Genomic DNA, 11,541 nt, shown 5'->3' on the forward strand with positions numbered 1-11,541 from the left:
GAGATGCCGCAAGCTGTTTCAGGTCCTGTGAATGGCTGTTCAGATCCTGTTCTTGCCAGTTGATCTGCAGTTTCATTCCCAGCAGTACTCTCCTACTGAGATGCCGCAAGCTGGTACAGGTCCTGTGAATGGCTGTTTAGATCCTGTTCTTACCAGCTGGTTCAGGTCCTATGAACCGCTGTTCAGATCCTGTTCTTGCCACCTGATCTGCGGTTTCATTCCCTGCAGTACTGTCCTACTGAGATGCCGCAAGCTGTTTCAGGTCCTGTGAACAGCTGTTCAGATCCTGTTCTTGCCAGCTGATCTGCGGTCTCATTCCCAGCAGTAGTCTCCTACTGAGATGCCGTAAGCTGGTTCAGGTCCTGTTCTTGCCAGCTGATCTGCGGTCTCATTCCCAGCAGTACTCTCCTACTGAGATGCCGCAAGCTGGTTCAGATCCTGTTCTTGCCAGCTGATCTGCAGTTTCATTCCCTGCAATACCCTCACGACCTGGCACCCATATCGGTTGTATTCTGTTATGTCTGGCCAGTTGTATGAGGAATTAGTGACAGTCCCAAACAAGTTTTGAAGTGATTTGGTGTGTATCAAGTGCTTTAATTGCAGTCTGACTGTCCAATAGGATATAGATGTTCCTATTTCTATAGTTCCTATCTGAATTCTCAACTGTGCATGCCTTCACAGCATACACCTCTGCCTGGAATACTGTTGTGTACTGACCAAGGCTGAAGATATGCTTCTGCCTCATTCCATCACAATACACCCCAACTTCAGTGCCTTTATTTGTCTTGGAGCCATCGGTATACCAGATTAGTTGAAACCCCTCTTTCCACTCACTTCTATCAGGAAATCCGATCATGAAGGGTCTATCATGAACATGTTTCGATAGCATTTTATCAGATATCATCTGTAGGATTGGTTCTTTTTTCATGTCCCGAGTCATGTATGCATGTCCAAAACCTTCGGATTTAGGTCTCCATTGATCATTGCAACATAATCTATAATTTCCTAACTTGGCCTCTGCTTCCATCTTCAAATGCAGTGGAGGGAATTTTAGTAGGATTTTCATTGCAGCTGTTGGAGCTGTTCTCATTGCTCCCATAATTCCCAAGCAGGCTGTCCTTTGCAGTTTGCTAAGTTCTGCCTGACTTGTTTTGAGTTTGACTCTAGGCCACCACCATATAGTGGCGGCATAGGTGATTATGGGTCTTACACTGCAGTGTATATCCAATATACCACCCTTGGTGTCAGTCCCCAAGTCTTCCCAAATGTGCCTCTGCATGTCCAGAAGGCCTTATAGGCCTTGTTAATAGCCTTAGCCAGCTCTTCCCCCCCCCCATGTCAGCCCCTTGTCTAATGTTAATCCAAGGTACTTGACTTCATCAGATAGTCAGATCACTTTACTGAAGAGGATTGGTTCTTTGAGCCCCTTTATATCCCTCTTCCTAGTAAACGGTACAATCACAGTCTTGTTTGATTGATAGACAAGTTTGTCCTTTCGCACCACTGTTGAACTGTATGCAGGGCTGTTTGTAAGACCTCTGATACAGTGTGCGGTAATTTCCCATTGATTAGGATTGCTATATCATCAGCATATCCTACTCTGAAATGTCCTGTGCTGATGAGCTCCCAAAGAAGATCATCGATGATAAGGCTCCACAGGAGAGGGAAAGAACAGCGCCCTGCCGACACCCTCTCGCCACAGACGCTCCCAGGGTCTCTCCAGACAATGTAGTACTTATATTCCTGCTTTCCCGCATGGCACAGATCCATCTGGATATTGTGGGCTCAATGCCATGCCTCTCAGCAGCCTGTTTTATTATATCAAAGGATGTTCTGTCAAAGGCTCCCTCTACATCAAGGAATGCTCCAAGGTCAATATCCTTATATTCAGTAGCATGTTCTGTGCATGTTACTACATTATGCAATGCAGTTTCAGTAGATTTACCTATTTGGTAAGCATGTTGGTTTCGGTGCAGCGGAAGAATTTTCAATGTACCGTCCCTAATATCTCTATCCATCGTTTTCAAAAGGAAAGATGACAGGCTGATAGGATGATAAGCTTTAGCCTCTGTGTAATCAAGTTTCCTGGGCTTCAGAATAAATGTCACTTTAACTTGCCTCCAGGCCGCAGCGATAAACCCATGCGCCATGCAGGCTCTAAATATGCAGCATAGGTGTGGAACTAAATGTTCCGCCCCTTGCTGCAGAAGAGCCAGTACAATACCATCTGTTCCTGCAGACTTAAATGGTTTGAAGGTACCTAACGCCCATCTGATTTTTGATTGATTGATTACCTGACCAACCAGGTTCCAGTTGAATCTGCAAAGTGAACTCTGAACAGTTCCTTCAGTGCCTCTTCTCCAGTTTGGTTATACTTACCATCAGGCAACTTCATAGTGCTGACCTTATTGGTCGCCTGTTTTGCCATGACCCTCATGAGTCTGGCACTCCCTGATAAATCATTGATCTCCTGGCAGTACCTTCTCCATGAGGATCGTTTGGCTTTCCCTATCTCTTTATTGTAACAGGTGAGGGTTTCCTTGTAGGTGTCCCACTGCCCTGTCCTTTTCGCTGTATTAAATAGCTTTCTTGTTTTAACTGTTAGCCCACTCAGCTTTTTATTCCACCAAGGTGCATTTGTTGGTAAGCAAGTGATCTTGGCTGGACAATTGTGATAACAGGACAAGATGATGGCCCATTGCAACTGGTCAACAGATCGATCTATGTCCATTATCGTGCATATACTTCGCGAAATAATCTCCAGGTTCACCTTTAGGTCGTCCTTGTATGATTCCCAATTGGTTCTCCTTGGATTCCTGAAGGTAACTTGTGTTGATATGTTACCTATTTGAAAGCATATGTATCTGTGGTCCGATAAAGATGGCTCATCAGATATGTGCCAATTACTTACCAGGTTTTCTATGTTATTTGTCCCTAGTGTCAAATCAATAACCTCCTTCCTATTGCAAACGATAAAGGTAGGTTCATTACCATGGTTTAGAATATTCAGGTTCAAACTCACCAGAAATTCCATGAGGCTCTCCCCCCTTGGGTTAGTGCCGGTGCTCCCCCACAAAATGTGCGCGTTAACATCACTCCCAATGATGAGTTGCTTTTTTCTGCTACAGCAGTAGTCTATGATGTCCCTCCTTTCCTTAGTTGGTGGTGGTTCATCTGAGTCATATGGAAGGTAGACTGAACCAACAGTCAGCTCCTTGCTACCCCCTTGATACATATATGTTATCCTCACTGCTGTTGCGTCCCTAGAACAGAGCTCCAGCAAAGGTAAGGCATTAATATGATTCCTGATATAAACACAGGATCTCGCATTATTACCAGGTACAGCAGAGTAAACTGTTCCTCTTGTATTAGTTAAGCCCCTTATTTGACCCTTGTATAACCAAGGTTCCTGAATAAGTGCTGTATCTGCCTTTCCCTCAGCTAGTTGCTGGCATAGAGTTGCCGTGGCCACTTTTCTGTGGTGTAGGTTAATTTGAAGGAATTTCATAGTGTGTATATGTGCTCTGTGTATCTTTATGTCTTACTCAACACTACTTGTTCATTTGAAACAGCTTTGTAAATCTGTTAAGCAACCATTTTCTGTTTAGTCAGTGTTGGCCACCACCAGTCCTCAAGACTTGTCCTCTTCTGCACATTTCAGCAGTTAAGGAAAATCAATTCAGAGGACCCTTTGCAGCCCTGATTTGGGTTGCAACCTGAGTTTGGGAACTGCCAGTATATCTACTCAGCATTCTGGTTATGTAATTTCAACTGTTATCTGTTTCAGTTTGGCCTAATAATTTTTTTGTCATTCACACCCTTTGACTTTGCAGTGTTAATTGGTAGTAAGTTATGAGGAATTTGTCGAAGGAGGTTGTCATGACTTATTTGAAGAAATTATCCCAACATCTGTTTGAGGGACTGAGTAAAGCCTTGTAAAACATCAGTCAGAGTAGCTGATCTCCAGGCCAGGAACTGTCAGATAAGAATCAAGGGTTCTAACCACTCACTTCTGACATTCTGTGGAGGAGGTTGAAACATTGCTATTAATGGATAACTTGTATGTGATTTTAACGTGTACATTTCCTGTGAATGTCTCCTTCAGTTATCAGTCTCTCTGATTTTTAAAATATTGTAGAAGTATAATATCTGGCACTAGTACTTGAAAATATTATATTACCCTGTGAGATGTATATTTAAGAATTCTTCTAATCCTCGCTTCATATAAACTATCACTTTTGTCCATATGAGCTATTGAGAGTTCAGATAGGTGTAGATATACTGAATCCCATTCATGTTATAGTTTTTTTTTCAACCTGGAGGTATCACACTAGACTGAACAGACATCTCTGTTCTGCTAGTTATTAAATCATTGTTACACTAATTGCTTTTCAATATTATAGCCAATGCAATTTAATTTCAGCATGCCAAAATGTAAACAGTTTGTTTCACACTGCTATGCTGCCTGCAGTAATGTGTATTTATTCCAGTAAGTGTGTAAAGACATGTTGAAAATTTCATGTTTGTCTGTTTATGTTTCATTTCCCAAAAATTTAGCATTATTCAGTAAAATTGCACTGAAAGTTCACATGATTTTCATTTTGGTCCATCCAAGTCTGCTATAACCCTTACCTTAACAATAAGTATAAATGGAACCCTCAAATTTGTCATCAGCGCTCATCACACAGAAAAGAATAAATTACTGTAGAACTTATTAAAGTGTGTAAATTTAATTACAGACATTTTCAATTAGTGTGAGTATTACTTTTTGTCTTGGGATATTAGATTGAAGAATATTGCCATCTCATTAAGGAGTGGTGTTGATAGCCATGTAATAAGATATAAGTTTTGCAGGAGAATGGTAGTTAACATTTACATACACCCTGTTTGTGGTTGAGTGAAATTTCTTCTTAGATATTGACGACACTTTTGATAATGGGTATTTTGGCATGTTAAGTATGGGACCTGAGAAAGTTGGGATCTGCACAATGGTATTTCCTGCACATTTATATGTATAAAAAGTGAGGTAATTAAGACAGTAAAACTTAGTTTATTTCAGTCTAATACTTTCCATATTTACCTGAATATAAAGTGAAGAATTTCTCCTTAGTTTGTTAGCATCTGAAAATTAAAGAGTCCTCATATAATATATGACACAAACTCTGTCCTAAGTGCAACAATTTATTGTAGTTCTTTCGTCTTGCTTTCTTCTACACTACACGTTTCGGCCACAAACGGCCATCATCAGGTGTATATTCTCACGTAGCTGCTACACTGCATGTAGTTTAAAATTTAAAAAACACTAGTCTTCCCAATTGTTCATTTCGCCATTGCTAACAGGTTTCGATATTTCAGAATCTTTCCCGCTGATATCTGTCTGAAATGTACAAAATCTTTGTTAGCCTACACATGTCAATTTGATTTTCATAAACTGGCACTTTTAAAAATCTTCAATTCCAATTTTAAAAATTTCTTAAATTTTTTTCAAATTTTAAAATTTAAAATTCTCANGCGGGTAACCCTGAGAATTTTAAATTTTAAAATTGGAATTGAAGATTTTTAAAAGTGCCAGTTTATGAAAATCAAATTGACATGTGTAGGTTAACAAAGATTTTGTACATATCAGACAGATATGAACGGGGAAGATTCTGATATATCGAAACCTGTTAGCAATGGCAAAATGAACAATTGGGAAGACTGGTGTTTTTTAAATTTTAAACTACGTGCAGTGTAGCAGCTACATGAGAGTATACGCCTGATGATGGCCGTTTGTGGCTGGAACATGTAGTGTAGAAGAAAGCAAGATGAAAGAACTACAATAAATTGCTGCACTTAGGACAGAGTTTGTCATATATTGTGTAGAGTACAACAGGATGCTTAAATATAATATTGTAATCCTCATATAACCGTGAACAAAGCAAAATGCAGTTTGTCATTCAGCACGTATGAAAATGTAAATAAGTTTTCTAGTGGTGATAAAGTGCATGCAGCACTGGGCTGAGTGTGACATAATTTTATCTGTAAATCATAATTCATACTAACGATAATGCCAGTAACATACAATGTAAATGCATAAGTTGAAATTTTGTAATTTTATTCATAACTGTATAGTAAATAGTTACTAGGAAGAAATCTGGTTCTGCATTACAGCTGAAGTGAGTCTACATTTTGAGAGGAAAGATCATGATTTATTTGGGTAAATATGGTAAAGATGAGTTTCAAAACAGATAGGACTGAGTTGTATTTTCATATTTTGGATTAGTATTCAGTTGTCTGCATTGGACCATGATAATAAAGACCAGTGTTTCTTGGTGGATGTGGTTCATGACCTTCTGTTGAATTATAGTTTTCCCTTGTATGTGATTGAACACATTTTGGATGCATAGTTCCTGATTAAAAAGAAAATACCATGTGTTATTGGGGTTCATAACACAGAGTAGAAACGTTGATGTTGAATGTAGTAACATACCGAAATACACAGTTTTATAAGATGAAAGTATTTTGAAGGTAATGTTTTTTTTTGTTGTGAGTATTTCATTTTTTAATGTGAATTCACATTGTTTAAAATGTGAGAGGACTTGTTCAGGAACAGGAATTTTATTTTATTCACATTAAAACGTTCCAAGAAAACTGGTCTTTGTTGCGCGTCTTTTCGGTGTACTTAGGTTCTTTGCTAACCTGTCCAGGGGATGCAAGGCATGCGGCCAGTGGTGGCAGCACCCATGATGGGAGGGGCAGGGATAATAGGTGGTGGTGGCGGAATGATGGGAAGCCCCAGAATAGGGGGAACACCTGGTGTGATGGGGCAGCAACCCCTAGCAACACAGCCTCCAACGCAACCACAGCAAGGGGCACAAACACTTCCATTGGATCCATTTGGAGCACTGTGAACCTCATCTCAGGGAGGGATCTAGGTAGGCTTCATAGTTAGTTTCTCAACGTACCATTCATTAGCAAAGGTTTCCTACTTGTTGCATAAAGAACCTCCTGCTTCTGCTTAACTTATGACAACATTCTCTCTTAAGTCCAGTGTAAAATATAGTTTGCTTCAGCTTTGAACATGTGCAGGTGTGTCAGTTGAGTGTGTTGTGATCATGATTATATGATACTTGAGAGTGACTGACAGGCTGGTTCACAACAGATGTTTATAACAAAACATATGTGAGGCATACAGATCTATACATTACCCTACAGTGGTACCAGACATTGTACATCATGTAACATAATTTTAACATGTCAGGAGTGTATGATTTAAGTAAATTGTAAATAATCTAAGGGCAGAGGCGATGAAGCTCTAAATTCACAAAGGGTTGTATGTTTGGATTGAAATAACTGGAATGTCTGCACGCATAATCAAATTCTGTTAAAATTTCATAGCATTCAAGTCTTGTAACTTCTGAAGAATGTAAGGATGTTTTTTACATTACTGTAGTAACTCAGCTTGCTTTGATAGTCCTTAAAGCATCCAGAACATTGACCATTGTCTCAGTTACCATAAACATTCCAATCACAATGTAAATTCAGTCCATTGTCACTTGTTTCCAAGTCTCTAAAGAAGATCTTGGTTGAACCCTCACAGTTTTATAAATTGTTGTGCTTAACAGTTGCTCATAGTTACTATATCTTCCACATATTCTTTATTGTAGAATAGTTAAAACGTTTCTGAGATCTTATTTGTGTCCCATGCTGCACCCTGTAACCCCAGTCTTCCAGTAAAAACATTTTCTCTGATGACCATAATTTGATAACCTTCTTTTTCAAAATCTCTTACCACTGACTCCATATTCCACCATTTCATAGTTATTATTTCAGTACTGTCATTTAGCACAGAGTTTTCACTGTCTTTGCGAATATGAGAATAATAATCCCTGTTGTGTATCATCTGAACTTTCACTGTGTTGTTCCTTTAATAACACTGCTGATCCCCGTGCTGGTGTGACCACCATGTCCTCCAGCACACAGTAACAGTGCACTTTGTTAGGATATTGAGACAGTCTTGCATTCAGTACTTGAGGCAGGCATTCACAACAAAGTATTATTTTTGGATTGAATAAACAGTATTAGACCATGACTTTGATGACATAACACTATAAAACAGTAATAGATATACATGGCAGCACAAAACAGTACCTGTTAACATGTATAATGCTGCATTATCCTCAACTTGATTGTGTTCCTTGATGATACACAAATTCATGAAAGGCCATTTGCAGTTGTGACATATAATGGCTTGGTTCCATTCAGCCAAAAAGAAAATCTTTGAGATGAAAACACTAGTGAATCATGTACTGAACAGTTGGTGGTGAGAAGGAAAACATTATGAGAGGACAAATGACAGGATATTTAACTTGCCCTTTTGTGATTAGACATTATAAAAGTGTAATAAAAAGTTCAGATTATCATCTTTTACTGCATACCTAACACTTATGGAATATCTTAACAGTTTTAAAGCAAAGGATGCCAAGATTAAGTGATATTGTTGATATGCTGAGCATGTGAATGGCTATACATGACTTGCACTTCTGACATGCAGAGTACGTGGTGTGTTCAAAAAGTATTGAACCTTTGGTCGGCAGAAATACATTTATTGATTTGGAGGTACAAAACCCTAATCCCCTTCAGAGTAGTCTCCTTGGTAATGCACACACTTCTCCCAGCGCTTCCACCATTGTTGGAAACACTTCTGGAATGCGTCTTTTGGAAAGGTGATCAGCTGGGCCGTCACATTCCGCATGATGTCTTCTCTTGACTCAAATCGGGTTCCTTTCAGCGGCGTGTTCAGCTTGGGAAATAGCCAAAAGTCACATGGAGCCGTGTCGGGGGAGTAGGGAGCCTGACGAACCACAGGGATGTGTTTGGCGACGAAAGTCTGAATCAGATGTGCAGAGTGGGCGGGTGCGTTATCATGATGGAGCTGCCAAGTTTTTGCTGCCCACAGATCCAGTTGTTTGCGCCGCACAGCATCACGAAGGCGACAAAGGACCTCCTGGTAGTATTCCTATGTGATGGTTTGGCCTTGTGGTGCGTACTCATGATGCACAACCCCATGGGAGTAAAAAAAAACAGCCAGCATGACCTTGACATTGCTGCAGCCTGCTGTGCTTTTTTTGGCCTCGGGGATGTCTGATGTTTCCACTGTGACGACTGCATCTTGGTTTCCGGGTCATACCCATAAACCCACGACTCATCGCCTGTGATCACGGTGTTCAGAAAGTTGGGGTTACTGTTTGCATTGTCCAGCATGTCCTGTGCGATTTCCAGGTGGCGTTGCTTCTGCTCCATTGTTAGCAGTTTCGGTATGAATTTCGCGGACACTCTCCTCATGCCCAAATCCTCGGTCAAAATTGAATGTACTGATCCAACGTTTACCCCTATCTCGTTCGCTAGTTCTCGGACTGTGATATGACGGTCCTCCATGACCAAAATCTGCACTTGCTCAATGACATTCTCATTTCGGCTTGTTGAGGGTCTGCCTGAACGCAGTTCGCTGTCCACTGATGTGCGGCCATCTTTGAAGCAGTTGTACCACTCCTTTATTCATGAGTTGCTCATGGCATCGTCCCCAAAAGCCTGTTGAATCTTGCAAATGGTTTCCACTTGGGTATCACCAAGCTTTTGGCAAATTTGTTGCACTATCACTGCTCATGTTGTTCCGTCATTTTACACCTTACTGGAATCCGACGAGCGCTCACCACACGTCCTCACTCATAGGCCGACTGCCAGCAACTGACGCTTTCTGCCGGCAGGAAAAAATTCATGACTGCGCATGAATGTCCCCTCCACATCTCCACCGAAGGGAGCCTCCCGCGCTTCATTGGTTTATGCGGGGAAAAAGAAGGCCGATACTTTTTGAACACACCACGTACATCATATGGTGCTGAAAGTTGAGTAATCTATGGTATTTTAGCAGTCGGATCTCATCTGCACATGACTGGTTGTCATTTCACTAACTGATAAGTGGAAATAGAACTAACCTCCATATCATTGTGTATGTTAAATGTAGCAAAGGCAAGAGACAGTTTCCAAAATATGTGTGATGAAATGAATGGACCATTGTAACAGTCTAAGGAACCCAGTCTCTACTTGCAGATGTAGATTACTGTGTGTGAGCTAGTCTTCTGAGGAGTTCAGATTTATTAAACAGTCATTAGGGAGAAAATCAGGCCACATACATGGAATGCATGCCTAGTATATATGTACATACCAAGCTGCTGCTGCTGCTACTACTACTACTACTACTACCATCACCATTACTAGTTACCTTTTATACCACTGCTACTATGACTACTACTGTGGCTGCTATGTCATTCCTTGAGATTATGGGTGTAGGACCATCAGGTAAATTGTGTCTTGCCTATCGCTCATTCCAGCTCTGAGGTTATTCTTGAATATAAAATCCCTGCACATGAATCAAGGAAGGTTCATTGAACCACTGCTTCAGTAAATAAACTGTGCCATTTTAAACAAAATTCATGACAATTTACAGTTCATCACCACCAGTGGCGGCTCGTAGCTAAAATTAGTGGGGGTGCTGCTCCAGAAAATTTGTAGCCTTTGTTTTAAAATTGTATAAAAGGAAACAAACATGTATAAAAAGAAAATTTATTGAGAAACTTGATAAAATCCTAAAAGAACAAAATCAAACATTTTTTACTTACTTTAACCTAAATTGTTACAGTTCAAGCGTAATCTATTCATTTAAAAATGAAATCCATTCTTTTTAACCTTTATATTATGCTCATCGATTGAAAGTCTGTATGCCTCACTAAGTTTCTCCTTAATACTTACAGTTCCTAAAAGTGACAGTGAAACTACATTATCAACGTGCTTCTTTGACTTCTCATGCTTTCCAGTTTTTTCTTTCATTTTGTTTATATTTCTAAAACTATCTTTTGTCCATGTTACATCACCCCCAAACAGCAAACACGGGAAGCAAAACAGTGCATTTTTTTACTTCACAGCCGCAAAGCCAACTTTTCCGTTTGTACCATTCAGAATTAAAGCTACAAATATATTTATTGTTCCTGCTTATGCCTGGCTGAGATATTAGAATATCAGGTGTTAAACGACCTCTTTCTTAACTGCAACTTTCTCATGGAGAGACAGTTGTGAAAACTTGAGCTGTTGAAGTTCACTTACAGTCACATAACTTATTTCTCGGGGATGCAAGGCCATGGTTAAAGTTTTCTGTTAAATAAAAGAACCGAAAAAAATGAATCAAATAGAATAGCTGGAAGCAGGATAATAATCTAATTCTACAATTAACTCATATTTTTTAAGCACAACACACGCGGAGTAAAAAAAAACTACCTTCCACCAGCACGCCAGGGTCAGCACCGGTCGGCACTGTCATCCCTGCAGTGCTCCCTCTCCCTTGCAGCCTCACATGTAGCTTCCTATGTGCGCATGCGCACAGTCAACGGACACCTCGCCACTGGAACTGTGAAACTCGCAGTTCCATACAAAGATTTGGCTACTGACATTAAGCTTAAGGATTATATATTGTATTGTACAAGTATAAAGAAAGAATTAAAGAAAAAA

The 11,541-nt window shown here is 40.0% G+C and overlaps 1 protein-coding gene across 4 annotated transcripts in view; it reads left to right on the forward strand.

Moving 5' to 3' along the window:
- The window catches only part of LOC111861730 (phosphatidylinositol-binding clathrin assembly protein), a 56,684-nt gene that overhangs the window by 39,795 nt on the left and 5,348 nt on the right, over positions 1 to 11,541 (forward strand). For 2 of the 4 annotated variants that reach the window (XM_023846536.2, XM_023846532.2), the window contains exon 16: positions 6,687 to 6,914. The exons of the other annotated variants lie outside the window; for them this stretch is intronic. In XM_023846536.2, coding sequence (XP_023702304.1) covers positions 6,687 to 6,890 — 204 coding nt within the window. In that variant the 3' untranslated portion in view covers positions 6,891 to 6,914. The remainder of the gene's footprint in view (positions 1 to 6,686; positions 6,915 to 11,541) is intronic. 4 annotated transcript variants of the gene reach the window in all.

This window comes from Cryptotermes secundus, unplaced genomic scaffold (genome assembly GCF_002891405.2).
Source record: "Cryptotermes secundus unplaced genomic scaffold, Csec_1.0 scaffold309, whole genome shotgun sequence".
In the NCBI taxonomy this organism is placed as follows: Eukaryota; Metazoa; Arthropoda; class Insecta; order Blattodea; family Kalotermitidae; genus Cryptotermes; species Cryptotermes secundus.